The sequence below is a fragment of the Anoplopoma fimbria genome, chromosome 4 (genome assembly GCF_027596085.1).
Source record: "Anoplopoma fimbria isolate UVic2021 breed Golden Eagle Sablefish chromosome 4, Afim_UVic_2022, whole genome shotgun sequence".
NCBI lineage: Eukaryota > Metazoa > Chordata > Actinopteri > Perciformes > Anoplopomatidae > Anoplopoma > Anoplopoma fimbria.
In genome coordinates, this window is record NC_072452.1 from 5,696,782 (window position 1) to 5,724,779 (window position 27,998).

General features: G+C 38.8%; 2 protein-coding genes across 2 annotated transcripts in view; one reads left to right on the forward strand and one right to left on the reverse strand.

Moving 5' to 3' along the window:
- Positions 1-1,152, forward strand: part of aff2 (AF4/FMR2 family, member 2) — a 114,491-nt gene extending 113,339 nt beyond the window's left edge. Inside the window, 1 exon segment of the mRNA XM_054598171.1 lies at positions 1,031-1,152. Coding sequence (XP_054454146.1) covers positions 1,031-1,152 — 122 coding nt within the window.
- Positions 1,153-15,642: 14,490 nt separating this feature from the next.
- Positions 15,643-27,962, reverse strand: ids (iduronate 2-sulfatase). Its single transcript, XM_054597598.1, has 13 exons — positions 27,780-27,962; positions 27,469-27,605; positions 27,204-27,381; positions 26,885-26,973; positions 25,429-25,629; positions 20,807-20,977; positions 20,579-20,705; positions 19,881-20,051; positions 19,374-19,480; positions 18,221-18,337; positions 17,635-17,745; positions 17,337-17,462; positions 15,643-17,253 (listed from the first exon to the last, which is right to left on the reverse strand). The coding sequence occupies exons 1-13, from the start codon at positions 27,883-27,885 to the stop codon at positions 17,173-17,175; spliced, it is 1,722 nt and encodes a 573-aa protein (XP_054453573.1). The 5' UTR covers positions 27,886-27,962; the 3' UTR covers positions 15,643-17,172.
- Positions 27,963-27,998: the final 36 nt, after the last annotated feature.

The window sequence follows — 27,998 nt, forward strand, 5'->3', positions numbered from 1 at the left end:
GCAGGTGGACAACTGGGACATCTGGGCTATCAGTGTAATACATATTTCACTCCATACATCCTCAGCTACCACATTAAGCTAACAAGCATGCTAACAGAATGTCAAGCTAACTGTCATGTTGCCTGAGCCCCCAGATAAACCTTACAACAAACAAAGTGCTAAGCTAACTAGCATTTTAGCAATTGTTTGTAGTTAATTTGATTTGGCGTAATCAACTAAATAAAGCTCACGTATTTGTATTAGTTGAATTACTGTTTAATCAAAAACAATTTGAATTTACTTTATTTGATAGGGTTCCTGGTAATTTTAGTCCGGAACTACTTTTCGCGAAACTAAAAGCTTCCTTCAGCTCAATGTTGTCTGCGTTACTGTAAGGCTCTAAAAACCTGCAAAGATTAGACAGAAGTCCGCTGAAGTATGAAAAAACATGACATGGGGCGAGAGCAGCTGGTGGTCATAGAGCTATACAGCCTCTGTAATTCAGTGTAGCTGCCTGTTCCATCTAAAAAAAACAGACATCGTCACACTGCGACTCTATTAACTGCTGCATGGTACTCACTGATGCATGTTGAAATGAATGAAATGCTGAGGAAACTGAGGGTGTACTTTGTGATTTCAGAAAGTATTGCCTTCCAAACAAGACCTTTTTGGGGGGAGTAACTTAATATAGACCCTGGTCCTTGCAGTCCAAATGCAATGAGTTCCTCAAAGGTTCCTAGTCCCTGGAGAAAGTTCCTGCGGTGGAAAAAGAGGCTATAGTTACAATACAGAGCATGAAACTAATGAGCTGCACAGAGAGTTTGTAGCTATTGCTAACTTTTGTTCCAACTCTTTTACATGTACAGTAAAATTTAAATGTACTGCTTTTCACTATCATAAAACCACAATACACTACAAGTGTTGTAAATCAAGTTCTGATAGTGTCAAGGTTTGGATGTCTGACTTTGCCTGTCAATGCCCACAGCACAATCATTTCAGCAGCAGATACAGTGACTCTCTGTAACTGTGTCTCTCCCTCCCCCTCCCCTAGAGTTCTTCCAGGAGCTGGACTCGGTGATGGAGCCGTTGAGTCAGCAGAGCAGCATGACGGAGCTGGTCCGATACATCAGGCAGGGACTGCACTGGCTCCGCTTAGAGGCTCACCTGCTGTAAGGACTGGACCCCAGCCAAAATAATAATGAAAAAACAGAGAGGAAGAAAGAGATTTGCCTGGGAGCTAGAACTGGGATAACAAGTGAGATGAGACTCATGACTATGCTTCGGTTCCCACTGGGATCCTTCAAATGACCCCACACCACCCACAGTAATGTAACGGCGTAGACTGGGTGGATTAATTGGGCTGAAATTCACCTGCAATTAGGTCTGAGCAGTAATTAAGTTTGAGAATTTCCACTGTGAATCACAGAATACAAATTAGCACATTAAACATTTGGCTGATGCTGCTTTTGGGAGCAACTGTATATCAGCGCAGGTAGGTTCAATTCCATAAGGGACAATAGATGTTACAAACCATCCTGTGTCCCTGAATAGAAATAAGAAACAGTAAAAAGCATTTTTACTCAGACAGGATCATTTTCAAAAAAGGAATGTAAGCAGCGGATGTGATTAAAGGAGGCTGAGGGTAAGGAAGGAGCTCAACAGAGGCTCATCTGCTCCAGCAGCGGCCCAGAAACGTGTCTGTGATTGGGACTGGAGAGAAAGCCTCAGGCTGATATCGATCCAAGTGGAGCACCGGTCCAATCCATTAGATAAGCAGCACGCTGGTAAAGGAGAGAGGCTCAGCTTTAACCACTACAGATGAATTGATGGAGGCCGAAGTTAGTACTCTGCTTCTTTAGTGAAAAGTTGCCTCACCTACTTTTGTTCTGTATTCCTTCAGTAATTTAACAACACACAGTAATCAGTCACGGGGATGCAAAATGGCTTTTGAAAACCGACTGCTGTAAAGTTAGCTATTGTTGTTAACAATCAGCCAAATTCAAAAATGTTAAAGTTATAATCATTAAGAACCATTTTTACTACTATTTATGGCTTGCGTTTACTCTGCTATAGCCTCTGAATGTATTGACACTCATAAGTTACCTCCTATAGTAGCTTCCGACGTCCGCCATTCCTGGGGTGAACTCAAATGGCGTCCACATACACTGGGGATTCACAGGGCAGAATTTGGAGGATTAAAGATGCATTTACATAATCCAGAATAGCAGAGCAGCTGGTCACAGGCATTTTGAAGATGAAACATATTTGCTTGTGTACATGTATAGCTAGAGAGATAAAGAAGAAACCACATTTGCAATTTTAAAGAGATACACGAGTCGCCAGAGCATTAATAAGACATACTTAGTAGTAAATCAATCAATCAAAGTGAAGTCTTAAGGGTTATAACTTTAAATCTGGATTTAACTCTGGACTCTGTTTAGGTTCACCACAAGAAATCACATGATTACGTTTATATATCTCAATGGGGCCAGTTTAATAATTTTTTTTGAAACTATGCCAATAAGATTCCAGAGTTTTAATGCCAAACAATTTATAAATAAATGTAAATACCAAAGCAGTTATACAAGGATTTAGTCCACAAAAAACTTTTTAAATCTGTGCGATAAATTTTGATTTAAAAGATAAAATCAAAGAATACGTGAACAAAATAATAAATTTGACATTTAATGCCAGCTTTTCAAACTTGGCAGATTGTGTAGTTCAATGACACAAACATTTTTAAAGCTTCTAATAAACCTCTCCTAAGTATCAGGATCGCCTAACTCCGTCCAGCTGCCATCAAACATCTCAGTGGTTTGTTTAAGCAGAAGCACTTCAGATGCAGTCCAATCAAGATAACCCCAACATTAAGCTAGCTAGACGAAGGATTACAAGACCTGGTCTCGTTGCAGTCCGGGGAGTTTACAGCTCAGCAGAACAAGTAGTCAATTCACTCGTCCTTCAAATGAGGGCTTTCCTCCATCAAAATAAAAGCATTAGTCTGCTTCTTCTCTCACTGGTTATGGGCTTCTTGTGAAGCTCCCACAGTTCTATTTCTCATAGTACCCACCCACTAAGGTGTCAAACACTTACAAGAGGGAAAAAACTACAAGACTCACTGTGATTTGGCTCTTTATTAAGCCCCCCACCCACGTGCAGACGGAGTAAACAGGGTGAAGATCTCACATGCGCTTTTCTGCCCCGATGTCAAGAGAAATCTGTGCTCCTTTGTACATCGCTTAATGAGGTCAGATCACCGGCTGGATATCTTGCAGTCTTTTCCCAAACACGTGTCGTGTTGTGTCGTTAGTGTGCATACGTGTACAGCTGACTGTCCAGTCTATAAATCATTACCTGACTGGACAATACAGATGTTTTATGTACCATAATGTACAGACTGTGACTCCTGGAAACAGTGTTTGTTTTTGTTTTGTGAATGATTCAATGTGAACGAATGAGGAAGTAGAACAAAATAATATATGTATGTGTGTGTGTGTGTGTGTGTGTGAGAGAGAGAGACTGCTAGAGTGTATGATTGTGTGTGTGTGTGTGTGTGTGTGTGTGTGTGTGTCGATGCACAGGCTATGGCTGCATTTACACAGTGCCAAACATAATCATATTTTTAACCCTTTGTGGCACTTTAAATAAAAGGAGTTTCTATGTGGCTTCTCCTATTTTCACATGTGCCATAAAGACTTAAAATCTGGATTTGTGTCCATGGTCTCTATAAATCCAGCACATCAAGCATGAGTTTTTTTTAAGTTTTGGATCATTTGACCATCGCTGAATGTGTATGGAAGACAATGCGGATGTGAAAAGTAATTTTCACTTAGACAAAAAAAGAAGAAAAAAAAAGAAACTCAAGTGCCTCTATTTGTGTCCGCGGGAATTGCTCTATTTATTTAAGAACAAAGAATTAATCTAAATGATTTTTCCATACCATATTGGTATAAATATGAGATTGTTTTTCGTAAAATCAAATGTTTCCACAAGCTTTTTACTGGCGTTTATGATGACACCAGGGTTTGGCTTTAAGAAAAATGTGTGATTTATCGTGTCAAATTTGCATCAGTTGCTGAGGTGTTTTTTTTTCTTGATGATTTGAGGAAGTATGGGTTCGTCTGAAATGCCTAAAAAATGTTAACCATCGCATGCAATAAATGATAGCTTCAGACCAAGAACTACTTGTGTCCATTTTGAAAAAGAAAAAAAAAGAAAAACAGTCAATGTATTTCTTGTTGCATAGTCATTTACAGTGTGAATGTTCTACATCACCTGAAAATACAGAGCTGCTTTAAATGCACAACAATAAAGTTAACGGATGGAGGTAATAATGTTCAAGAACATCAAGTCACTTAACAGGAAAAGTTTGACAATTTAGGAAATACGCTTCTTGCAGAGAATTTAGGTGAGGAGATTGATACCATATTAGTGTTCACTTAATAAGAAGCTACAGTCGGTAGCTGGTTAGCTTAGCTTAGCTTAAAGCGTGGAAACGGAACGTTGAAATGAATATGACGGAAGCACCTACGAGTAGAACACTGACGATGTAGACATAACATCTTATCAGAAAAGGTGAAGTCACAGAAGTCAACAGAGCAGTGTGAATTCTACTTTGTCCAAACTGTCCCTACCTGCCTAACGCTAGTTGAAGCATCAGCATTCAGTCTGTATCACGTTGTCAGTGTTTACTTAATATGCCTGAAGGTGCTTCCAGTTTTTTTTTTATAATTCCTTCTCAACTATCTTGCACATGAAGTCTTCAAAATAAGATGTTTCAATCAGGAATTAGTCTTGCTGCATTTTGCAGTAAAAAAAAACAAGATTAAAATTGTGAATTGTTCCCAAACAAAAGCCAAAGCATAAAAGGGTTAGGGTCGGGCGTAGTGACTTTGTTTTTTGTTACGGAGAAAAATAAATATGAATAACATTATATTGTGTTTATTAGTGGGCTTTTGAATTGCTGGTTTCATTACCTTTGCACAAAGCCAAGCTAGCAGTACCCCCGTTTCCAGGCTTTGCGCTAAGTTAAATTAAGCTAGCTGGCTGCAGACTCAAGCTTCATATTTAGCGCACAGACATGAGCATAGCGAGAAAGTAAACGAGTGTATTCCCAAAAATGTGAAACTACTCCTTCAAAATGGACTCCCTGTTCTTTATCTGAATGCCGGGAAATGTTTCCGACTGAACATTTTGGATAAACTGCACTCCGTGTTTAACAAAAAATGCCTTTTAAACTTTTGTTTTTTTTATTTGTTTGAGGTCATGAAACCAAATTAGCAGTGTCCCAATGAGCCAATGAACTTCTACAACAGCTACCAAACAAAACCCACAAACTGTCTCTGTTAGACCTCAGTCGTTTACAGTCAATAGTTGATCCACAGTGTTGCTCAGTCCAATTCAATGATGTTTGATGTTGTTTTGTTTTATGGTGAAACAGTGATGTTACTATATGGTTATTGTTCATTTCGCACAATGGTCTTTTTTTTTTTATTACATGCAGCGGTACAATATACTTACTCAATAATATGCTGTAAAATGTCAAAAACATTGCATTGGTGACATCATGGGAAACACAGGTTTCATCCCACTATGCTACATGTCACATGGTGGCTGTGTGGTAGTTCTGTTGACTATATGCAATGTCAGTATGCCGGTATATTCTGAGACATTTCGGGGGACAGACTGCCTCAGCATGGCCTTTCTATTCTGCTGACATCTTATTAAATATCTCATCAGCTCATGTTACATTATCACAGTTGTCAACTTGTTTATCAAAAGCAGCAGTGACGGAAACGATATCGCTGTTGGTGTGATAACAATATGGAGCTAAACAGACTCATTTATTTTTTGACACCAGATGGTTACAAGCCGATAATACGTTGATAATCTCTCCAGTAGGGATGAGTGTCTCTAATATTTGTTTGCATTTCAGAAAATCACAGATACACTTTGATTGATTAGGAAATTGCCAAAACTGCCTACATACAGTAGATGAACTCGCAGTATTTATGAGGATAATTCTCTTCTCAAATTCCTGTAATCTACCAGAGAGCTGCTTTTTCTTGTTTTTTTTTTCGTTTCATTTGATTGTTCTCAGTTGTACGGTCATGAAACGGTCATGTATTTGTCTCTATTTATCCAAACAAATGATATTTTGTTGGGGTCACTGGAGGGACACATTAATACAATTTCACTACCAAACAGGTCAGTTCTAAAAAATAACTGCTAACATGTTACATCATGTTTTCTTATTTATGCCTTATTCTAAGTAATAACCATCATTAGTCCCTTTCAAGTTACTTCTGAGTAAAATTAACTGTTCTGGGAGAATTCATATCTTCAGTTGTATTATAATACACCACCTTGGCAAATATGTTCTGCAACCGATTTACTGTATATCTCTGTTTTGAAGAGTTAGACGAGACAATCGATACAGCTCTCATGTGTCATGTGTGCTGTTTGAACCAAGAAACGGGAGGCGATTAGCCTAGCTTAGCATAAAGACTGGAAGCAGGAAAAAAGCTAGCATGACTCTCTCTAAAGTAAAAAAAGAAAAAGCTGCATAGCCCCTCTAAAGCTCACAAATCAGCATTTTGTGTCTCAGTTAAATCTTTACAGTAAAAAAAACTCCTTATAACTAGTTCCAGACGCTGACTCTACCAAAATGAATTGGTGAGATTTAGAGGTGCTGGTAGTTGTTTTTTTAGACTTTGGACAGAACCAGGCTACCTCTTTCCCCTGCTTCCACTCTTAATGCTAAGAAAAGCTAACAAATTTAGCATACAGACACTCAGAAAGAAAGTGATAATACACAATTTCTTTCATAGGCACTTTGTTTTGTAGTTGATAGAAAGCAATTTTAATAGGGTAAGTTAGTCCAAGAATTTCTTTTTTTTACAACATTTATGGAGCCTATCACTTTTTCAGTAAACATGAAAACTTTGAAGCAGTAAAAAATGTTCTACCCGCCAACCAGTAATATTCCCTTTGAAACTATGTTAACCTCTGCCAAGGTTGTTTTGATGGTTTCACTGTCCCATGTGCAGTTATTTTTAATAGATATTATTGTTTCCCTCCTGAGACACAACAGTGTTAAATGATGCAGGGATTCAAAATGGCCCAGATGAAAACAACCCATAAAACAGGAAGTTAAAAAAAAAAACTCTGAGCACTTCAGTGTTTTCATTCATCACGATCCCTGCAGCGGAAAACTGTCAGCTGAACTCCACATTTTCGTCCAGACTAATCTCTAAATGTGCAAAATGTAGCTGTTTTAAAACAAAGCACTTCTCGACCAGCAGTGGTTGTTAGGACCTGATTTTCACAAAACAAAGACGGCCTTAATCATAAACCTCTATTTGTCGACCAGAAGACAGTATTTTTGGCGACGATCTGCTTTACTTATTGCAAGTATACAACAGAATCAAAATTCATGTGGCATTTATTATTGTTAAAATGCTACATGGCAAGTGTTGGGCATCCCAATATGGTTAAATTAAAGTATTTTAAGCCAGGCATTGGTGGTTTTAGACAGGCAGCAACAAGGTGCCTCTGACAGCCTGAAAAATCTGTCTGTGGTTCTGATGCATTACAGGCTAAAACGCAACATTGTAAAGATTTTTACAAAATTACACCTAAGAACACATCTGTCCAACATGGATTGCATTGTATTTTTAAATGTGTTGCACAACTTCAGCTATTTTTCTGTTTCTATCAGTGCTATGTTTTGGCCTTTTATATGGTTCTTTTTTTATAAAGAAGTTGTTCTATGTGATGATCAGAAGTTGTGATGCAGTTCCATTGTTTTAAATATTTAATGTCTCTAAAATATGGATTAAAATCTGTTTGAACAAGTGGTTGTGCTGCACTTATGGTCTTATTTGTGTCTTTTTAATATGCAATATTCTACAGGGCTGCATAGCTTTTATAAAGATTTGCACTCAGTCATGTTTTCAAAGTCACTACAGGAAAACATATAACCTTGCATTCATATTGTATTGTGAAGTATCTATATTCAGTTAAGGGAACATGACAAAGCAGAAAGAATTAGCCAAAGTTAATTCAAACATCATAACATGCACGCTTACAATAAGATTGTGTTTTCTTAATTAATCAAATCCCTGAGTTCTTTTATAAATAAGACCCTTGCCTTTGAGTGGCCATGATGTATTACATTATAAGAGCCAAGCTAGTCTTCTTATTACCACTAATGGACTCTTATTTCTACATCATAGCAACTATTAGCCCACTTCACCATGCATGATTAATTCATTGAATAAAGCCACACATTAGAATTCAAGAGGGAAGGAGGCTGTGTGGACTTCAGAGTGTGTGAGAGAAATGAGGAATGACAAGGAGCCTAGTGTTAAAGTCCAAATTAAAGTGCATTTTCTGGCTGACATAAATCCTGTCTAATTAAGTATTTCCCTAAATGAGTGAGGACGTGGAAAGCCTATTTGCAGACCCTGAGACGTTAGCTTAGTGTGTGTGTGTGTGTCATTGGTGCAGAGCCAACACACTTAAAACTTAGATTTATAGGACTAATTGCTAGAGGTAACCATGCAGTCCAGGGGCGGAATTTTGATTTGGAAAATAATTCATGAAGCAAAATACAGCACACTCTGATGAAATTGATTCACGTCATAGGTGAAAAAGCGGGCGGGGGGGGGGGGTATAGATATAGTGCCCTGAAATCTGACCTACACCTCAAAGCAATATGAATATCAAAATATGTACTTGGTATAAAACTAGAGCCTTGCGACTTTTAAATTCAAAGTTGTCATATTGTGATAATTTGAAGCAGACACTGTTTTTTTTAAGAATAAGTTACTTTGACTTCAGGTAATATATGATGGTATGCTATCACAGTTAAGGCCATCACATTGATTAAGGAACTTTTTACAAAAACAACAAATGTAGTGCAGTATAGCAAAATATGTAAATTGAGGTGTAAAATGCTATTTTTCTGTGTATGTGTTAACTCCACTGAACCATATGGAGCTCAATATGTCAAAAAAAATCATAAAAACAGTCAAAGTATAGTATGTTGTAAAAAGTAAAATAATAACGTCATACTAAAGTATGTTGAAAAAAACTAGTAGATAGTATGTCAAAAAAGTATTTAATGTCTCAGAACAGTATGTACAAAAATGTCAAAAAAATGTCATAGAATAGTGTACAAAGAATATTATAAAAAAGTCCATGTAAAAAACTGTCATAGTATAGTATATCCAAAAAAAGTCTGAATAAAGTATGTAGAAAAAAGTCATAGTATAGTGTGTAGAAACAAGTCAAGAAATTAAAGTATAGTATATAAAAAAACATTTAAAAAAAAAGTTCATAGTATGGTATGTCCAAAGAAAAATAAAAGTACAGTTTGTTGATAAAAGTATTTTTTTTTAAGTCATAGTGAGGTATGTAAAAAAAAAAATATATATATAGATTGTATAGTATGTTGAAAAATCAAATAGAAAGTCATAATTATAAAATAAGTAAAAGAAGTCATAGAAAAATACGTTGGGAAAAAAGAAAAAACTATAGAATGTAAAACAATGTCATAAAAGATAATGAAATTAAAGTCATAGTACGGTTTGTCAAAAGAAATAAAGAACAAAGCATAGTATAGAATGCTGTGATAGGCTGGCGACCTGTCCCATTGACAGCTGGGATCGGCTCCAGCACCACCGCGACCCTTAACTGGATAAGCGGTTACGGAAGATGGATGGATGGATAGTATAGAATGTCGAAAAAGTAAAAGAAAAATCATAGAATAGTATGTCAAAAAATGGCATAAGAAAAGTCATGGTATGTTGAGAATAATGAAATAGAAAGTGATAGTAGAGTCATAAGTAATAAAAAAGTGATCGTATAGTATATCGAAAAAAGTCATAGTATAGTTTGTTGAAAAAAGTCAGCATAGTATGTCAAAAAAAGTCATAGTATAGTATGTCAAAGATAATCATAGTATAGTATGTCGGTAAAAGTAAAAAAGGTAACAATATATTATATTGAAAAAAGTTAAAAAAAAAGTCAGTATAGCATGTCGAAAAAAGTCATAGAATAGTATGTCGATAAAAGTTAAAAAAAAAGTAACAGTATATTATGATTAAAAAAGTAGAAAAAATTCATGGTATATCATGTGGAAAAAAATGATAGTATAGTTTGTTGAAAAAAGTCAGAGAATAGTATGTCAATAAAAGTAAAAAAAGTCAGTATAGTATGTCGATATAAGTAAAGAAAAGTAACATTATATTATGTCAAAAAAAGTATGTCAAATAAGTGAAAAGAGACTTTTAAAAAAAGTCACGTGTTTTGTGTCGAAAAAAGTCATAGCATAGTAAGTCAAATAAAGTAATTAAGTAATTCATCCTCTGAAAAACAGTTTTCATTTGTTAATACTACTGAACCATCCTACCTATAGACAGACAAGTGACAAATTATTGCTATATTACTGTAATTAAAGACAAAAGTAATCACAGCAGCTTGATTGGCCCAAAATAGATCCAAAAGTAAACTATATCATGTTTCTGAATTCATCCAGTAGGCCCCTACAATGCGCAACCCCTGATTTCAGCTTCAACCTATCCCTTAAAGCACTCTGATTGTTTGTTTCTTACAGCAATGCTCTTAGATTTTGAAAAAATCTTGTTCCTTTCTATTACATTCATGTAACAGTTTTAGTAACTTCATATAAGTGCATTCAACCCTTAAATTGCAATATTTATAAAAGAACATCAACTTCACTTAACATGCTGAACTGCTTCTAGAGCTACATTACACAAAAATAAGATTTTATTTTCTTTTATATTTCATGTGCCGAGTTTTCAGGGTGCGATGGAAGATATGTTGAATTTCTTCGTTCCTGATGTCAGTTGGAAGCTCATGATGCAACAATAATAACAATGAACTTTATTCATACAGTACATATCATAACAAAATGACAGAGTGCTTTTCAGAAGAAGAAAAAAACAGCAGATGAAACCAAAATCAATAGAATAAAATTCAAGCAACAGTCTGATCTCAATAGCTGGAGCGTTCCACAGTCTCGGGTCTCTAACAACAGCAAGTTGGGCTGATGCCTGAAAGTCTGAAGTGAAGGATCAAATCCCGGCTCCCCTCTCTAGCTAACCAATCTGGGGATTCTCCAAGTTTTCTTCTCAGCAGTGTGGACAAAAAATCTTAAAACAAACCAGTGAACTGTGAATTTTAGGAACCGCTCAGCAAGATGAGGTGCTGATAAGCTGATGCTTGTCAACCTGAGGTGAAAGGATAAGGAAGGTCCAGGCTGTTTACAAAACAGACCTCAAACACTGAAAATCAAAACTGAACTAGCTTTGTAACGCAGTGGTTGGTTACTTCCTGCTCTGGAAGGTGCCAGAGCCGGGATCCAATCCTAAACCCTTGTGAGGCCAGTGTCCAGAGCAAAGAAGAGTTGGACAAGGAGTCTGCAACTGTGTCTCCTCCTGTTGTTACGGAGAGATAAAAGGAGACGGTTATTTAACATGACCCTGAATGACCTTTATGATCCCAATTTTTTGAACAAACTGCATAATGACAATTTTTGGCATACAATACTATGACTGAGTGCCATACTCATACATACATTTATGGCATACTATAATATGACATTTTTATGACTTTAATGCAATATTATGCTATGTTATTTTTATTACATATTATACTATTAGCTTTTAATTACATGCTATACCATACGCTTTTAATGACATTATGACATTTGTAATGAAATTTGTATGACATACCTATGACATTATTTCTGACATATTGTGACATTTTTTATTACTTTCATGGCATTTTTTAATGACATATTATATTATGACTTTTTTAATGACTTTTCTTACTGTGAATTCTTTATGACATGCTATACTAGCCTTATCAATATCGATAGATTATATAGATATAATCACAAAATATTACAGACTCAAGGGTCATTAAGTAAGGCAATATGAGTGTTATAGGAACATTCCAACTTAAATCGTTTTTTTTAACAAAACATTTATAAAACATGCTCCAATCACAGCAGGGGAGACTCATCATTTTTTAAACAGACTTTTTGCATTAGGTATCATGAAAGATACAGAAGATGTAGATTTATTGGGTTATACATTGATAATCTGATCACTGAGTGACTGAGAAAATGGGAAATTCAAATTTAAAACGGAAAAACAATGTTACTTTAATTCTATCCATGTGGGGGACCTCATGTCTTGCAGCCTGACAGTTTGAGACCCCTGATCTAAGAAAACATGCGATGCCGTAAGCACAGAACAAGCAATACTATTAACTAAATGATTATTCAGATGGTTTAATCTCATTTTCCAAGCCTGGTATTTCTATTATTGTCAAGGACATTTCACTGAAAATCCACTTCCCCACCCCCATTATTTAAACCACAGGTTTCCCTCACCAGCGAGTTGATTGCAGCCATTCAACTTCATTAAAAGAAACCCATCAGAAAATGAATTCCCTTGGTCTCACTGTGCAGAGTGGCCATTTTAACAGAGTGCCCCTCATTCTTTGCCATGTTTAAAACTCCATCATCCATTAGCTAAACCCGCTTATCCTTTAGAGGGTCGCCGATGGGGACTAGAGCCAATCCCAGCTGTCATTGAGTGAGAGGGTAGACCCTGGATCGCCCATCAGTATGTCACAGTGCTGACACATAGAGACAGACAACCAACCATTCACAACAACAGGCAATTTAGAACGGCCAATTAAATGTCTTTGGACTCTGGGAAAGCCCACACAGGCACGGGGAGAGCAGGCGACCTCCACACAGAAAGAGGCCCAGCCGGCATGTTCGACCCCAGCAGAAGCAACCGCCCTAACAACTGCAAAAGTGATCTTGTTCAAACAGGAGGCTTCCTTTTCAGCTCTGCGGTCCAGAGTCGCTAACGATGGATGATCTCGTCAGCTCTAAGTGAATGACTCCCGATTAGACTGGCTTCACATTGGAAGCAAACGTATCACATCTAGTCTGACTTCTAACTGGGCTGCTTCCTTGATGCTGCACGTGCTCTGGATGATGTCATTTTATAGTAGGCCTACTGGTTTCCCAATGTACCTACAGTCAGGGGTCAAAACATATGTCAGACTGCCCAAGTGTCGCTCGAGACACATTAAGTTGGATTAACCTGCCTACCTATACAGGAATTTCAATCATAAAGGCCAATTAGACCACTGCTATGCTGGGAATTAAGTAAGGTCACCAAACTCCATATACTAATAAAGATGATAATTCAAACCACAGCAGGGAGCTGTTTTTAACCCACCTGCTCAGCACCAAACAGAAAAAAAGACACAGTGGAGCATTTGGCAGCCACACTGAACTAGCAGCTACGGCATACTATAATTTTCCCACAATGTCTCTAGTACGACGCAAAACCGTCCAGATAAAATACTGTAAACAGCTTAGCAGCTTCAAAAGAAGGAGACAGCAGAGTCTACTAAATTAATTTGGCTGTTGAGGAGAATTTCTTGTGAAAAACAGCTCCTCTGAGAAATACTCTGAAACCACTTCAAGTCCTTGGGAGGCAGAGGGTCGGTCTCATTTCCCGATTTTGTGCCTCCCTGTGTATTCTACAGTTTGTTTACTATTCCTGGAGTCATACACACACACACACACACACACACACACACACACACACACACACACACATTCAAACACACACCCTTGAAACGAACCCTAGTCATGATGCAGCTGAGCTAAGCTGTTTTTTTTTTTGTTTTTTTTACACACTCTCCCTCTCTCTAAAGTAATTGTGTACGTCGGCAACGTTAACAGAAAGGCAGCGTGACCTGCCAGAATATGAGCCCATAGCGGTAACGCGATTACCAGCGTATGAAACATAATGACGATGAGAGCGAGACAAAGACGGAGTGGATGGAGGGAAAGAGCAGGTAAGATAGAGTGAGAAATATAAAGGGCAGCAGCAGAGGAACAGCGGGTAAACACTCATGTAATTGCCATTAGATCCATTTGATAGTGGTCAGAGATCACTGCTTGTGATGATAAATATTGATCTGATAAAACCACCGAGGCTGAAATATGGGCCGACGTGAACACAGGCAGGAGGAGAGCTAGAGCTGCACTTAGACCTGCATTTAAAAAAACATGACCATGCAACTCAGACGGAAAAAGCTCAGATAAACCCGACAAACAGCTGACAAAACTAGCTGCTAGCTGGTGGAGCATTAAGCAGCTGAAGAGTTGGTGGAGTCCAAAACAGAGCTAAAAAAGGAGAGCTAAAATCTCAGACTTATATTCATCAGGTGACCAGAAACACCAATTTAAATGAAAGTAAAGAGCCATGTGCTGGATGTGTGAATAGGGAACAGTTTGCCATGCTATAGAGTTCGCTGGAGTTTAATTCATCGTGTGTATTCTTGAGGTCCATCAAACATCTTGCATTCATTTTCTTCTTCTAAAAAAAACCAAAAAAACATTTGCTAAGGAGATTTATTTAATATATATATTTAAGCGTGCATGGTTTACCTCCATGTTTACTTCTTAGCCTTTTTTTGCTACGTGTCTCTGAAGTGAGTATGAAACTAGAGGCAGTAATGTGTATTGCAATGTCCTAGTGCAGGATACAAACAAAACAGACACCAACTCGTAAAAATATTGCTCCATAGAGTTACTAGCGGCCGACAACTCCACAGGGAATCCTTAAAAGGTAATATGTCAGTGTTGTAGCAAGTTTGTTTCTGTTGCCCCCAAGTGGCCAAAAAAAAAATCCATTAAAATAGCCACAATCCATGAGTTAAATACAAAATACGAATTATACAACTCAGTACATCTTTAGTGGCAAAGGGAACTACAGAAAACACAAAGTACTTGGTGTTAATGCTTCTCTAGTTTTTTTTTTTAATTTTTCAAAACCAAAAAAAAATTACATTTTGAGACACTTCAAATCCATCATCACCCCTTTGCATTTTCCTTTTTCTAAAAAGAATATTTCCATTTAATATAGATGGAAATGGAAATAACAGGAGTAACAACAACACAAAATGAAGTGACAAAAGTAAGGGAGAGGTAAAATGGAATAAGAAGAGGAGAAGAAAATATTACCAGAGGTGAAAATGGGTAGGGGCTGAGATGTGAAGTGTTTCCCTGGTCTTTGGGAAAGTTTTGGCTTTTCATTTGTGGCATACAAACTTCACTTCAAGCAGAGTTCAACACATGCTCTGCATGACTGCCCGGAAATTGAAAACGGCAAAAAACTCAAAAGGCATGAGACTGAATTTATACTATATTTCAAAATGCAATTACAAAGCTTTTAACCGTGTTGCCCGGACGGATTGACTCTGTGGATTCATGCACAAATTAGGAAAGGCTCAGTTCGGGTGAGCAAAGCATTCTCTGCTCCAGAGGAGAGAAAACGACAGAGGGCATGGAGAGAAAACAGAAGAGAGACAGGAGAGGTCCCTGAGGAGCTCCCTCACTGCTCTGCAGCTTTACATGTCTGCTGTGGTCGAGCACAAAACACATCCCAACAGAGTGGTGAGGGGTTTCTGTGGACAGGCTGCAAAGTGTGCTTTGTTTCTGCAGGACAGACAGACACAGACACAGACACACACACACACACACAGATGAAGATTGAGAACATAAGTTACAAAAACAACATTGTCAACTTTCACTGCAAAAATATTTTATTTTTTTCCCACAAACTTATTGAATCAGACATAAATATATTAACAGCATGTCCTCGCCAAGCTATATATTTGAATTATTTCTGCAGCATTTATTTTTTATTTTCCCTTCAGAAAGCTGGAGATTGGAAGCTGCACTGACGCAACCAGACCCGAGGATAAGCTCGTCTATCCATGTTAGTATCTCTCTGTATGAACAGGATAAATTACTGCTTATATCTATTGTTAAGGGACGCAGGGACAGCAGCAAACCACTGATGCTACAGGAAAAAAAACTGTCACAAATGCAATTAGGTCAACTGGGGAAAGAAAAACAAAAGAAAACAAGTGAGCTAATTCAATAAGACTTTGCCTGACATATGATCCATGCTGATAACATGAATCAACTGCATCCCATTAACATGAAGCCTGTGTAGCCTACAATAAAAGTTGACAGACCGAATCCCTGCGATTCATTGTTGGACCTGAAATTCAAGCTGAAATTGCTTTCTCCTAAAATTGCCACGGCGCATGCATTGGAACAGCAGTACGACGTCGCTCCAGTCTGTTTCATTTGCATCCAATTATTAAGGGTGGCTTTTACTCACTTCGTTCTGGGTCTGCAAATTGATCTGAACCGACTGTTTACAAGGAGGGAAGGCGAATAGCAGCAAGTGACACGGAGTGCAAATAGAAATGTCATATTGTTTAACAGTACAGTGCAAAACTGTGCAAGTCCCTTTTAGCTGTTTAAAGCGGAGAGACGACACCAGAGGCAGATGGATGATCAATAGAACACAAAGGAGGTTCTGGCTCCAAAGAGACAAACTGATAAGAAACAAATATTCCTTCAGATGATGTGACTTTGCGAGATAACAGCTTATGAAATGGGATGTAATCGTTTTCACAAAGGAGAAGGTTCTTTCACGGCCAATCAGGCGAGTCCGTTAAGAGTTATTATTCTGGGTTAAGTTGTCTGAAAAAAGAGATCTTGGGTCAGCTGCCACCATTAGAGGTGTTAAGGGAATAGTTGAAATATGCCATTTGATTTTCTTTTGTCTGGCCAGCTGCCAGTAAGCTTAGCTTAGCATGAATACTGGAAGCAAATCCAGAAAAAAAAAAAAGGTTAAATCTCCATTGTTCAGACTGTACAAAACAAAACATGGAACTTTCTTCACAGGCGCAGTGAGTGAAATGATGATGAAAACACTGGTCGTTGTGTTTAGCAGCAGGAAGACAAACCAATCAGAAATGTTTGTGCATATATGGATGTTTCTCTTTGTCAAAAAGAAATGTGCTTTTATTCACTTTGCTCATGTGTTGAACCCAGATCTGCCTGCCAATGAGTTCTTCCCAAGGGACAATAGTCTGAAGGGCTGAGCCTGAAAGATTAATAGTGATACCACATAATACCAAATCAAGTAGGCATTACATTAGAAGAAATATTCAAGGCATTCTCCCTTTCTGGATAGTTTTTCATCAGTCCATCCATCCATCTTCCCTTTGTACTCGTCTCCATCTGTTGCCCTTTTATTCCCGTCATCACGCCTTCCCTCTCCTCGTTTTCCTCCCCACTGAGAGGTAGAGGAGCTGCAGCCTCATTCTCATCTGCACACTCACAGTCTGGACAAAAGAAAAGTCAGTGGACAAATGAATAAATAAAGTGTAGAGTATTTCAAAAAAATTCAATTAAAATTCAATCTCACCCGAGGCAGGTTGGCCATCTTCCTCATCATCACACTGTGGTCAGAGTCGCTGTAGATGTTCTTATCCTGACCAGGGTCGCCGGCTAACATGTACAACTCCCCAGCGTGGACATCTGACACGTTCACCTGGACCGAGAGGCAGATGGATGATAGACAAATATAATCGGCTGCTGTCATGGAAAATGTCTCCAACACAGACAAAGATGGATGGATCAATCACACATCACACCAGTCTGAACCTGGAACATCACACAGAGAGTCTCACACACACAACACACGCACACGCACAAGCACAAACCTGAAATGTTTGAGGGTTGAATCCCAGCCAGAGAGTGTATCTGTAGTCCCAGGAGCGCAGAGAGTAACCCATGATCTTTATGTCTTTAAGGTCGGGAAGGTCAGAGTTGATCTAAAAAAATAATATAAAAGAACATTGAACTATAAAAGCATCTTAAAAACGTAGAAACTCTTTCTGCAGTGCCGTCAGATCCAGAGCTGCCAAACAGGCTGATGTCAGGCTGCCAAACTCTTCCGTACGGAGATTAACCTGCAGCAGGTGCACGATCACCGGGACGTTTTAATTCAAAAAGATCTGGTGCTCGTGGCTGGCAGCTCTAGACAGAGCAAGCCAAAATGCAGAGGGGTCAGAGAGCGACAGCCGTTCAACACGACTTCCGTTTCCATGACCTTCACTAATTTGAACATTTTATACGAGTCTACTAAATCCATTCATTAAAAGGAACAGTGTGACATATTAATTAAAAAGAACAGGCCTGCTTTCTGAACGATGGAAAAATAATGGAAAAATAATGATTTAACCTTTAGACACCTTCGACCTTTAGACTTTTTAAAATGTGCCTTTTCTAAACGCTCGGTTCCGGTACCTGTGGTGTAGCAGCAGGTCGAGGGTACTGGCTAAAAGCTATGGCTTCTTCATCCTCTCCTCGTTCTCGGTGTCGGAAGGTGTAGGCCAGGTTGTCTCCTTCTGTACACAACTCCTCCTGAAAGCAAGACGACAGACCGAAGGGAAAATGGAAATAAACGTCAGAGTCCATTACCTCACGTTCACATCGGGCATGTGTGGGCTTGTTTACGGAGTGTTTACTTCAATTAACTTTGTTTGGCGATGTTGATACGGGGCCATGTGAGCCAACTGTACAAAAAAAGGTGCCTGAAGGTCTCCGTTCGGTTCTTGTGTTGCAATTTGTGGAAAAAGTGAAATATGGGTTTGACACAAACATGAAAACGTGGTTTCAACTAAAGACCAAAGGATGTGGATTACAGAAGTTCAACAAGCTCCGTCAAAGCTAGAGACTGAATTCAATTCTGAGCTCAGTTTTGGATCCAACTTTTGTCTAAGATTTAAATAAGAAAAATAAAACAAGACTGAGGGTCTGCAGCCATGTCACAATAGATGCTCTGTGATGCTCACAATGACAACTGTTGGCATGTTTGGCTGACTCATGTGTTATTCCAAGGCCAGTTCCTTCACTTCTAAACTTCTATTCACACCAGATGCATATCTACACATTACCTAAACTAGCTTTTTGTTATGGCACATATTTGTAGCAGTTTGTCAACAAGTGAAAGCAGATAAATGTCTAAAAGATCCTTTTTTAAAAGAACTGAATTCATCCTATTAATGTTTTATATTGGATTATATGTAGATTTGAGTTCCACTACCAGAGATGGTGGCTTTGCGGCCATGTAGTGAGCGAACAGATGACATGCATGGAATACATTTCATTAAGTAGAAGATATCGTAGCTGTCAGAAGTTCCTGATATTTCCAACTCTGAAATATAAGTCGGAGGCTGATACATCAATCTGGACCAAAGTGAAGGAATGACCAACGTTGTCTTTCCACTGTTGCTAACAAAAATGCATCAGATTAAACTTTGCTACTGTTGAGATACGTTGTATATATATACAACGTATCTCAACAGTAGCAAAGTTTAATCTGAACCATAGCTCTCAGTGCATAAGTAAGTGAAAACTACTAGATTCATTAAATGCATTAATTGTCATCCATTCATACCTGGAAAGAAATGTCAGGACAAGGTTCAGGTGCTCTGAGGCCAGCCATGTAGGAGACGGTAGGAAAAACATCCACCAGCTCCACCACGTTTCTTACAACTTTGTCATCTGGAGGAGAGGGGGGTCAGCCAATTAGAGAGAGTCTTACATACACACTGATAGCAAATTAGCCAAGATATCCACTCAAATTTACCAGGCGCCCTGCTCTTAAATTTCATCATTGTTGCAACATTTGCACTTTAAGTAAAAACTGTCTGAGGCAAAATATCAAAGTGTATCCCCGTCTAAATCCTATTGGGAGCTCTCCGTGTATATCAAAGACTTCATTTAAGTCAAGTTGGCATATTCATACATGTTTTATATGAGGAATTAGGACCAAAAATATTAAATCAGACTTTAGTTCCCTTTTGTGAACCTTGATATACATGGTGCTTTCAAAATGATAAAAGGGATTGGACATTTTTTGTGTTTAATCAATAGTTAGTTGTTGTCAGTGAAGGGGCCTTACTCTTAAAGCTGTGCTCTGACTGGTTGAGGACATTAATAAAGGGAAAGGTTGACGCTCGCAGCCAATCGCGGCGGGTGGTGACCCCAGGAACGTAGAAGATGAGGGGGACGCGTGTTGCAACATCAAAATTTGAATATTTAGCCCATTCGCCGTGTTCTCCTAATGACCAGCCTGCAACAAAAGGGAGACAGAAAGATTATAAAAGATGTTAGTTCAAAAAGACTGAGGCAGATGGGAGAAATAAACCGCAGGAATACTGTGAATCCATGGCATAAAAATAACATTTTAGATACAGACTCCCAGGCACCTAGTATTTGAAAATGATGGCATTTGATTGAGCTTTACTGGGTATAAATCAAAACAGTCATGGAAAGGATTCACTCCAGCGTCCTCCACTGAAGGAGACATTAAAAGAAATTGATTTTCCAAGTCACAAAAAAAAAAAAAAAAAAAAAGGAGGTAGTGCAAGAAAGATCTGGGATTATTAAAAACACAGCTAGATTTGTGGAAGAAGGGAACAGAAAACGCTGTTACAACACTGCCCTCTGGTGGTGACAAACAAGCAAAACTGCCACATGTCTGAAATATTTACTTTTTTAACACTACTTCCTAAATAATGAGCACTGAGGGCCTGATATCTGAGGAGAGTTATTAATTTCACTAAATATTTGAAGAGCAAACAATCTGTAACCACTAACCGTGATCTGAGGTGAACACCACCTGAGTGCTGTCAGACAGCCCCAGCTCATCAAGAGTGCTGAGCAGCCGCCCGACCTGAGCGTCCATGTAAGACACGGCAGCGTAATAGTGCTGACGGACACGAAGCTGGAAGACAAGATACAGAACAACATGTATGTTTCAGGGAGTGGCAGCGACGCAGGAAAGTTAGAAATGTTTTCAAAGTGTTGTGAGCAGCCGGTTTGTACCTGAAAGTCTTTAGGAATCGGCCCATAGGGGAAGCTAACGTTGAGCTTCTGGACATCGTCTCTCCTCCTCACGTCCGCCCAGGGGTTGTAGGCCACAGGTGGAAGGAGTGTAGGGACATCGGGGTCAGGGGCCAGAGTCATCTGGTCGATGGGGTATAGACTCAGGTACTCCTGTAATGCACAGACGCCAGGTTACCAAAGGGTTAGGAATACAAAAGTATAATCGGAATCTGCAATGTAACCAGTTACATTCCTCTGTTAATTTGTCCTCTGAAGTTGGAGTACATTGTAATACTGCATAGTTCAAATCCTGCAATCAAATTTTTATTTCAAGTGAAGAGTGAAAGAGGCATTATTAGAGCAATGTACAAAAATGTGCGCAACGCCTGTGCAAGGTGGAGCTTTCAATTTATAATGCTGGATAGTTAATCATTTTTAGTATTTTAATTATAATATATTTTGTGAGTAAAATCAGAATCTGCATAGTAACAACTCCCTGAAAGGTAAACGTGGTACTACAATGTGTTTTCCTCTGCAGTAGAAGTACACAGTACGTAGTATACAGGTGGGTTGCATTAGTCTTACAGTGCTATGGGGCCTTATGCAAGTTATTTCAAAGTTCAATATTATAAATATTGAAAGGTCAAAATAAATCTATAGCTGCCGTCTCTTTCATCTCCCTCTATCCTAAATATCTGCCCTTTTTAAAACTATTTGTAACTTCAGGTTTGAAAGGTTTGTTTGCTTGTATTTCTCCATCATGATTCATGGTTATTACATTACATAACTACAGCATTTGTATCTCAACGCAAAGAAACGAATCATTTTAAAAGTACAACTATTTATATAATTGCTTTAAAAACAAGAGATGATGGTTTGAAAGAGAGGGAATTCACTATTTCCTGGTACAGACGATTGTTTTTGAAACATTTGTGCACACCATTTCGCTTGAAATTGTCACGGTGTTCATAAATTCATAGTTTTTGCAATGTTCTTTTCTCAATCGAGTTGGTCTCTGCCTCAAAATGATGATTTAAAACATTCCAAAAAATAGAGAAATTGTCGACTAAGTTACCCAGAGTAGGTCCAACTCATGAGTGACAGATTTGATGTAAATACTGGGTGATCCCATACTGGGATCAGTGGGAAAAGATCCTTTATGTTAAAATATTAAAAAAGTTGTTTATGTATAAGTTTTGCAATGGTGGATTAATAACAGAGTAAAGGAATAGTCTTACTTAAACCACTGTTCGTATTTAAAAAAAGCACAGTATTTTTGTACTTTTTGTTTATGTGACATTTAATCTGGCTGAGATTGCTGTGTCCAGACATTATGGGGTTAATACCATGTCCTCTACATCACATGCTGACAGACAGAGCTGGTTTGACCTTTTCCCTCTTTTCATCCCTCAACTCGCCGTCTGTAGGAAACTTTCCGTCTCCGTTCAGTCTCGTCTCCGCTCTCATTCACCTTCCACTTCATCATACTCTCCTCCTTCATTCTGAACGGAGACTCCCATATATCTAGATCAGTCCTCATTAGATCCACTTCACATACAGTATGCATCTCTCAATTCTAGCTTTTTGGCGGTTCCTCTTCTGTATTCTTATTCTCTGTCATTTTTTTTTTACAAATACAGCCCCACATCCAAAAAATTGCACTTTGTTGGGTGTATATTTGTGCTTTTGCTTCATAAAAACATTGGGCCTCATGCAACATGCATTAGTAGGAACACGTTCATTCTGAAATGGCGTGTACGAAGAAACTATTTTCTGCTATTTTGAGTTTTCTCTTGGGTACGAACATAATTTAGGAGTGGTCCAGACCTGTCAAAGGAAAATGTGCAGTTTAGTGTGCGGTTATCTTGGCCTACATTTTTCACTTATGGATTGTATATTTTGTTACTTTGAAGCAATTTTGAGATTGAAAATAAAATATAAATAACACTTAATAGTTATGTTGACGTTATCTTGTTTAACTCTGCTATTTGAATTATAGGCCAATATACCCCTAACTTTATTCATAGTCTAATAGTAGAAACAATCATTTAAATAGCTATTGTATAACATTACATGAACATCTCAAACTGCTTTACAACTTTATTTATTCAACACCCTCCTCTTGCAGTCATCACTCCCCTTGCCATGGCGAGACATTTTTCATACCGAACCATTTCGTCTGTATTTCAGTGACCGTCCAACTCTCAGGTGACATTAACAGCACCCGTTATATTAATTAAGGGATTTCAACAGGTCCCTTAATTCAGCTTCTGTTTAAAATGATAGATCTCTGAAAGCAGGACTTCAATAAAAGGACATATGGGGGCAGGACGCGCAGCCTTATGTGGCATTATTGGGACGTTAATTATGCTTTTTACAATTCTCATGAGTGTGCGCTCATTCACACACACACACACACACACACACACACACACACACACACACACACACACACACACACACACACACACACACACACACACACACACACACACACACACACACACACACACACACACACACACACACACACACACACACACACACACACACACACACACACACACACACACACACACACACACACACACACACACACATTCACACACACACAGGTTAATGTTAGAGTTAACATTCAGAGTTAACATTAACCATGTGTGGCACATAAAAAAAAAATTAAGAGAAAGTTAGGATAAAAAATACAAAAATGATCTTGCATGAGATCCAACACTACAGTTATCTGCTGACTCAGAGGGTATTGAATTCTGTGGGAACTTAATGATTGTTCCCTTTATCAGCGAGGCTTAACAGTGTTCTTTATGGCACTTGTTTCGCACTCTTGCTCCTCTGGTCTCGTCTCCACATTCACTCTCCTCTACGTCAACACCATCATTCATTCTCGTCTTCTGGCATTATGCGCCCATTCTTTGGTCTCTGGAAAAAACATGGTTCTGCAGGGTTTTGGTCTTTGTCAAGTTAAACTCGCTCTTGCAGCAGGACAATAACTTACACTTCCCACTCCAGCAGCATAGGCGCCGGGGAGTCATTGAATTGTATAATGCATTCCGATGGGTGATTGTCTGTCTTCATGAATGAGCATTACAGAAATTCCACCTGAAGAATTTTTGACCCAGAGCTAGACTGACAGGTCAGTAGAGATCAGCTTAATGCAGGTTTGTCAGTACAGATAAGAAACGTTAGTACAGGAATGTCAAATATAAATATTGTTTAAGTCATTAAGAAACTGTCAATTACATAATTATCTAAGGATAATACCTGCCAATATATTGTTATTGGATTTTTGTTATTCAAATATAAACATGAGTATCCACCTCAAAAACCTCACACGCCAAAGTCTGCAACTCATCAGTCAACGGCTCTTCACAGTATTATTAAGTAATGTAGCTCCTATTAAAATGTGCATTACCACCGCTGCTAGTCAACAGCTCATTCACAGTAAACAATGGATGTCCATTCGGTCAGAATCAAAGTCACAAAAAGGTAATGCATGTCTCTGAGGATGATGAAAGTGTAGCATACAGCATTTAAAAAAACAAAACAGCGAATGGATCATCTTTTCAACTGCACTGAGGTGGGCGGTTATTGCACAAATGAGCATGCAGATAGCCGTTTACACATCTCCAGCACATGATCACCTGACAGGAGAAAGATTTGCCACACATTGCTCTTTTTGCAATGCGCCGTAATGAGCCATGTCAATGGGCTCATGCAGAGATCAAGCATTTCCACAGCTGGTTCAAAAAATAGTGTTAACAAATTAACTTCTTCACACATTTAATAAATCACATCAAGGTTTTCTTCCAGCCACTAAACATAATCAAAATGAATATTCCTCATCAGCAACAACATGCGCTGGAACTGGTTGATTTAAGGAGGACTTAAATGAATCAACTTCTTTTGCAGACACTGCTTGAATGTTTCCCAAATCACATCATATATAACATTCTTCAATATGACATTGATACACACCAAACATCATTAAAGAATTGTCAAAACACTCAGCAGCAGCAGCATCACTGCTCAGTACTGCTCAACACGAAACGTATGCGTGTTCAAGTCGTGGGTTATTTTTGTCAGATCAAGTCGTCACTATGGAACTATGTGTGAACGTCAAAACCTCCTGAGCCTCTTGAAACCTGCAGAGAGCAACACTGGTTTTCACTCAATACGACTGTGTTAATTTCATTATTTCTCGAATTCATCATGTACGTCACATCTCCAGCTGTGAACAGAAGGTCTTACAGGTGTTGATATTAAAGTACCTGTGGATGGGTGGAGGGGATTTGATGCTGTGCTTTGACTGCTGTTTATGTCAGATGCGTTCACTCCGTATATGTGCAATTAATACGCACGAGCTTTGTTTGTTTTTGCTGTACTTTTATTCCATATAGTTTTTTTAAATATATCAATTTCACTATTTTTCCTCTATACGCGTGTATCTCTTTGTGCAATTACAATTTGTTTTGTTATATATATATATATATATATAAAATATATATATATATATATCTAACAAATTGTAATTGCACTTTAAATCAAGCACTATGTCTTTTTTGATTCAAAACAAATAAAAAAAAAAGAAGAAAGAAAAAGTCCTGTACCTGAGGTATCCTGAAGGGAATGTGTGGTTTGTGAAAGCCCACCGCCAAGAGGAAAGGAACGTCGTCGTCGGCCCGACTCTTCAGTAACCTCACTGCCTCGTCCGTGCTCTCCAGGTCAGGGAGGGTTCCCCCGGGCTGCTGAGTCACGTTCACCGCACACAGTAAGTTGGCGTGGAGTTTACCATCCTCTCCTTTACACATCTGGGGGAAAAAAAGGTATTTAATTGTTTAGTCTCGTTATTGCAGAGTTCCTGCTGCGATGTGAGTTTCTGACTTCAGTGTCTGCCGGCCGGTCTGGTAAACTGATGCCACATGGACCCTCACATCGACTTCACTCAGCTGTTTCTATTCACACCTGAACACTGCAGGATGATTTGTGTAACTTTAGACATATTTCAATAAAATGTATTCTGGTTCGTTCACCAACAGGACATGCAGAGACAAAGCTGCTTGAAGCAAACTAGACACTTTCTTGCACTTAGAGTATTGCGAACTGACTTGCATTCCCACGAGTCTCTCTGGATCTCTGTTGAGATTATAAAGTGATTTCTTGATCAGTTGCTATAATTGAGTGCCAATCCAGACAATGTCATCCAGGTTAAAACCCCAAAATTAACAAACTGATCCCTACTGTTAAAAAAATAAATTAAAAAAAAGATTATGTCCAGTTATGACACAATCCCCAAAACTACTACAACGGTCCAACTTCACCTCCACATGGCAGGACCCGCTTACAGAGAGACCCGTCCATGAGATTTAGCAATGACAAAGCCGACCCCGAAATGACCCCTACGATGGAGTGCCCTACATGCCAAGTTTTAGTGATGAAGATGCAGTATTCAACCACATCCATTCACTTTGATGGACCACCGGCCCTGACTGGCTTTGAGAGAGAATCATAGACACCGCCCTTTCCACTGATGGATATTTAGAAACAAACATCTACGATAAAGATTCAGACACTGATGGACACTGTGACAAGAGACCAGAAGACTTGGAGTCAGACACTGCTGGAGCTCTGCTTGTGACGCCATTATTTGAATAAATAGACACATCGACAGAGCTAAATACCTTCGGCAGCCACTGACTTGGGTTACAAGAATCAGAGACTCTCATTAAGACTCAGGCGCTGCCATCCCACCTGATTGATCTGGACACTGTCAACATTGACCCTGATTGAGTCAGCAGGAGTCCAAGAGGATCTTATAGTTCTTATACAGAGTGAAAGGGGAAGTATTTTCCTTTTTCAAACGTTGAAAGGACAACTTTACATTTATTCTATAATTTAGAGCCAGACGTAAAGTTATGTCGAGGTGGGACATGTGGTAGACAATGACTTAGGTAAGGGAGGCACAGTGGTCGGCACTATTGCCTCACAAAAGCATGACCAATTAAAGGAAGAACTTTCAATAGATTTTCCTGTATGGGTGCGAGAGATACTTTTCCTTTTTTTTACCTTTTCTTTCTCATATCTAAACGAAGCTGGGTGGTAGGCAGGGATGGACCAGCTGTAGGGGTAGTCATCAGAGTGGTTAGAGGCAATACCTAAAGAAAGAAAATACAAAAACACAACTACTGTTACTTCTATATCATTTGAGAGACAAATAACAAAGTCATGCGGAGTTGGTTCCTCTTGTGGTGAATCTGTGCTTCTTGCTGCAGTATCAGTGGTAACAACTCAGCAAGGATTTCTGTATCACTTCCTGAATTTGCTGCTGTATCAGCATACACTTGAATTATTCTAAAAAAGAAAATATGTATATGATTAATCTCACCTGGATGAAATACTTTGCCCACAGACATGGTGAAGTAGCCTCTAGATTTAAAGTACTGTGGCAGGGTGGTGTAGTTTCCAGAATGGGTTCTCCAGTAGGAGTTGAAGTCGTAGAGCCTGGTCGTGTCCGGTCTACGACTGGTTAACATGGACGTACGACTTGGAGCGCACACTGCTTGCTGAGAGAGGGAAAAAAAATACACTTTTAGAGATTCCCATGAGGTTATTATAAATCATACAACAAACAGAATACAACATCCACCGACCTGTGCATACGCATTGAGAAAAACTTGGCTTTTGGATGCCAGCTGGTCAATGTTTGGTGATTTTGCCACAGAGTCTCCATAGCATCCTAATGAAGTCCTCAAGTCATCTGCCATGATGAAAAGGACATTTCTCCTCCCTGAAAGCACACACACACACACACACACACACACACACACACACACATTCAGGTTTTTATTAAGTAATAGGTTCAGATATAGTGTCAAGATTGCTGCAAAGGAAACTATAAAAGCAAGGAGGGGTAAAAGGTTCCTAAAGCAGAACCTCAATAAGTAAAGCTTACAAAGCTTACCTCTCCTTGCAACAACAGCAGGAGCCAGAACGAGAAGAACCAGCAGGAGAAGCCATGCACGGACACATGTGGACATTTTTGATTTGTCAGAGAAGACTAACGACATAATTAACTTCTGATAAAGTTTATTTATGTTAAATCAATCTCGCATCCGCTCTGTAGCTCCCTCGGTCCGCCCCCCCACGGTCTGGTGTCCAAACAAACGAGCGTGTCTCTGTG

What these genes read in the sequence shown, in the direction of transcription:
- ids (XM_054597598.1), bottom strand. Translation starts at nt 27,885, where the DNA reads ATGTCGTTAGTCTTCTCTGACAAATCAAAAATGTCCACATGTGTCCGT. An exon ending in TTAGATATGAGAAAGAAAAG is followed by an intron (nt 25,630 to 26,884) that starts GTAAAAAAAAGG and finishes TTTTTCCCCCAG; the next exon opens with ATGTGTAAAGGAGAGGATGG. An exon ending in GACCTGCTGCTACACCACAG is followed by an intron (nt 17,746 to 18,220) that starts GTACCGGAACCG and finishes TTATTTTTTTAG; the next exon opens with ATCAACTCTGACCTTCCCGA.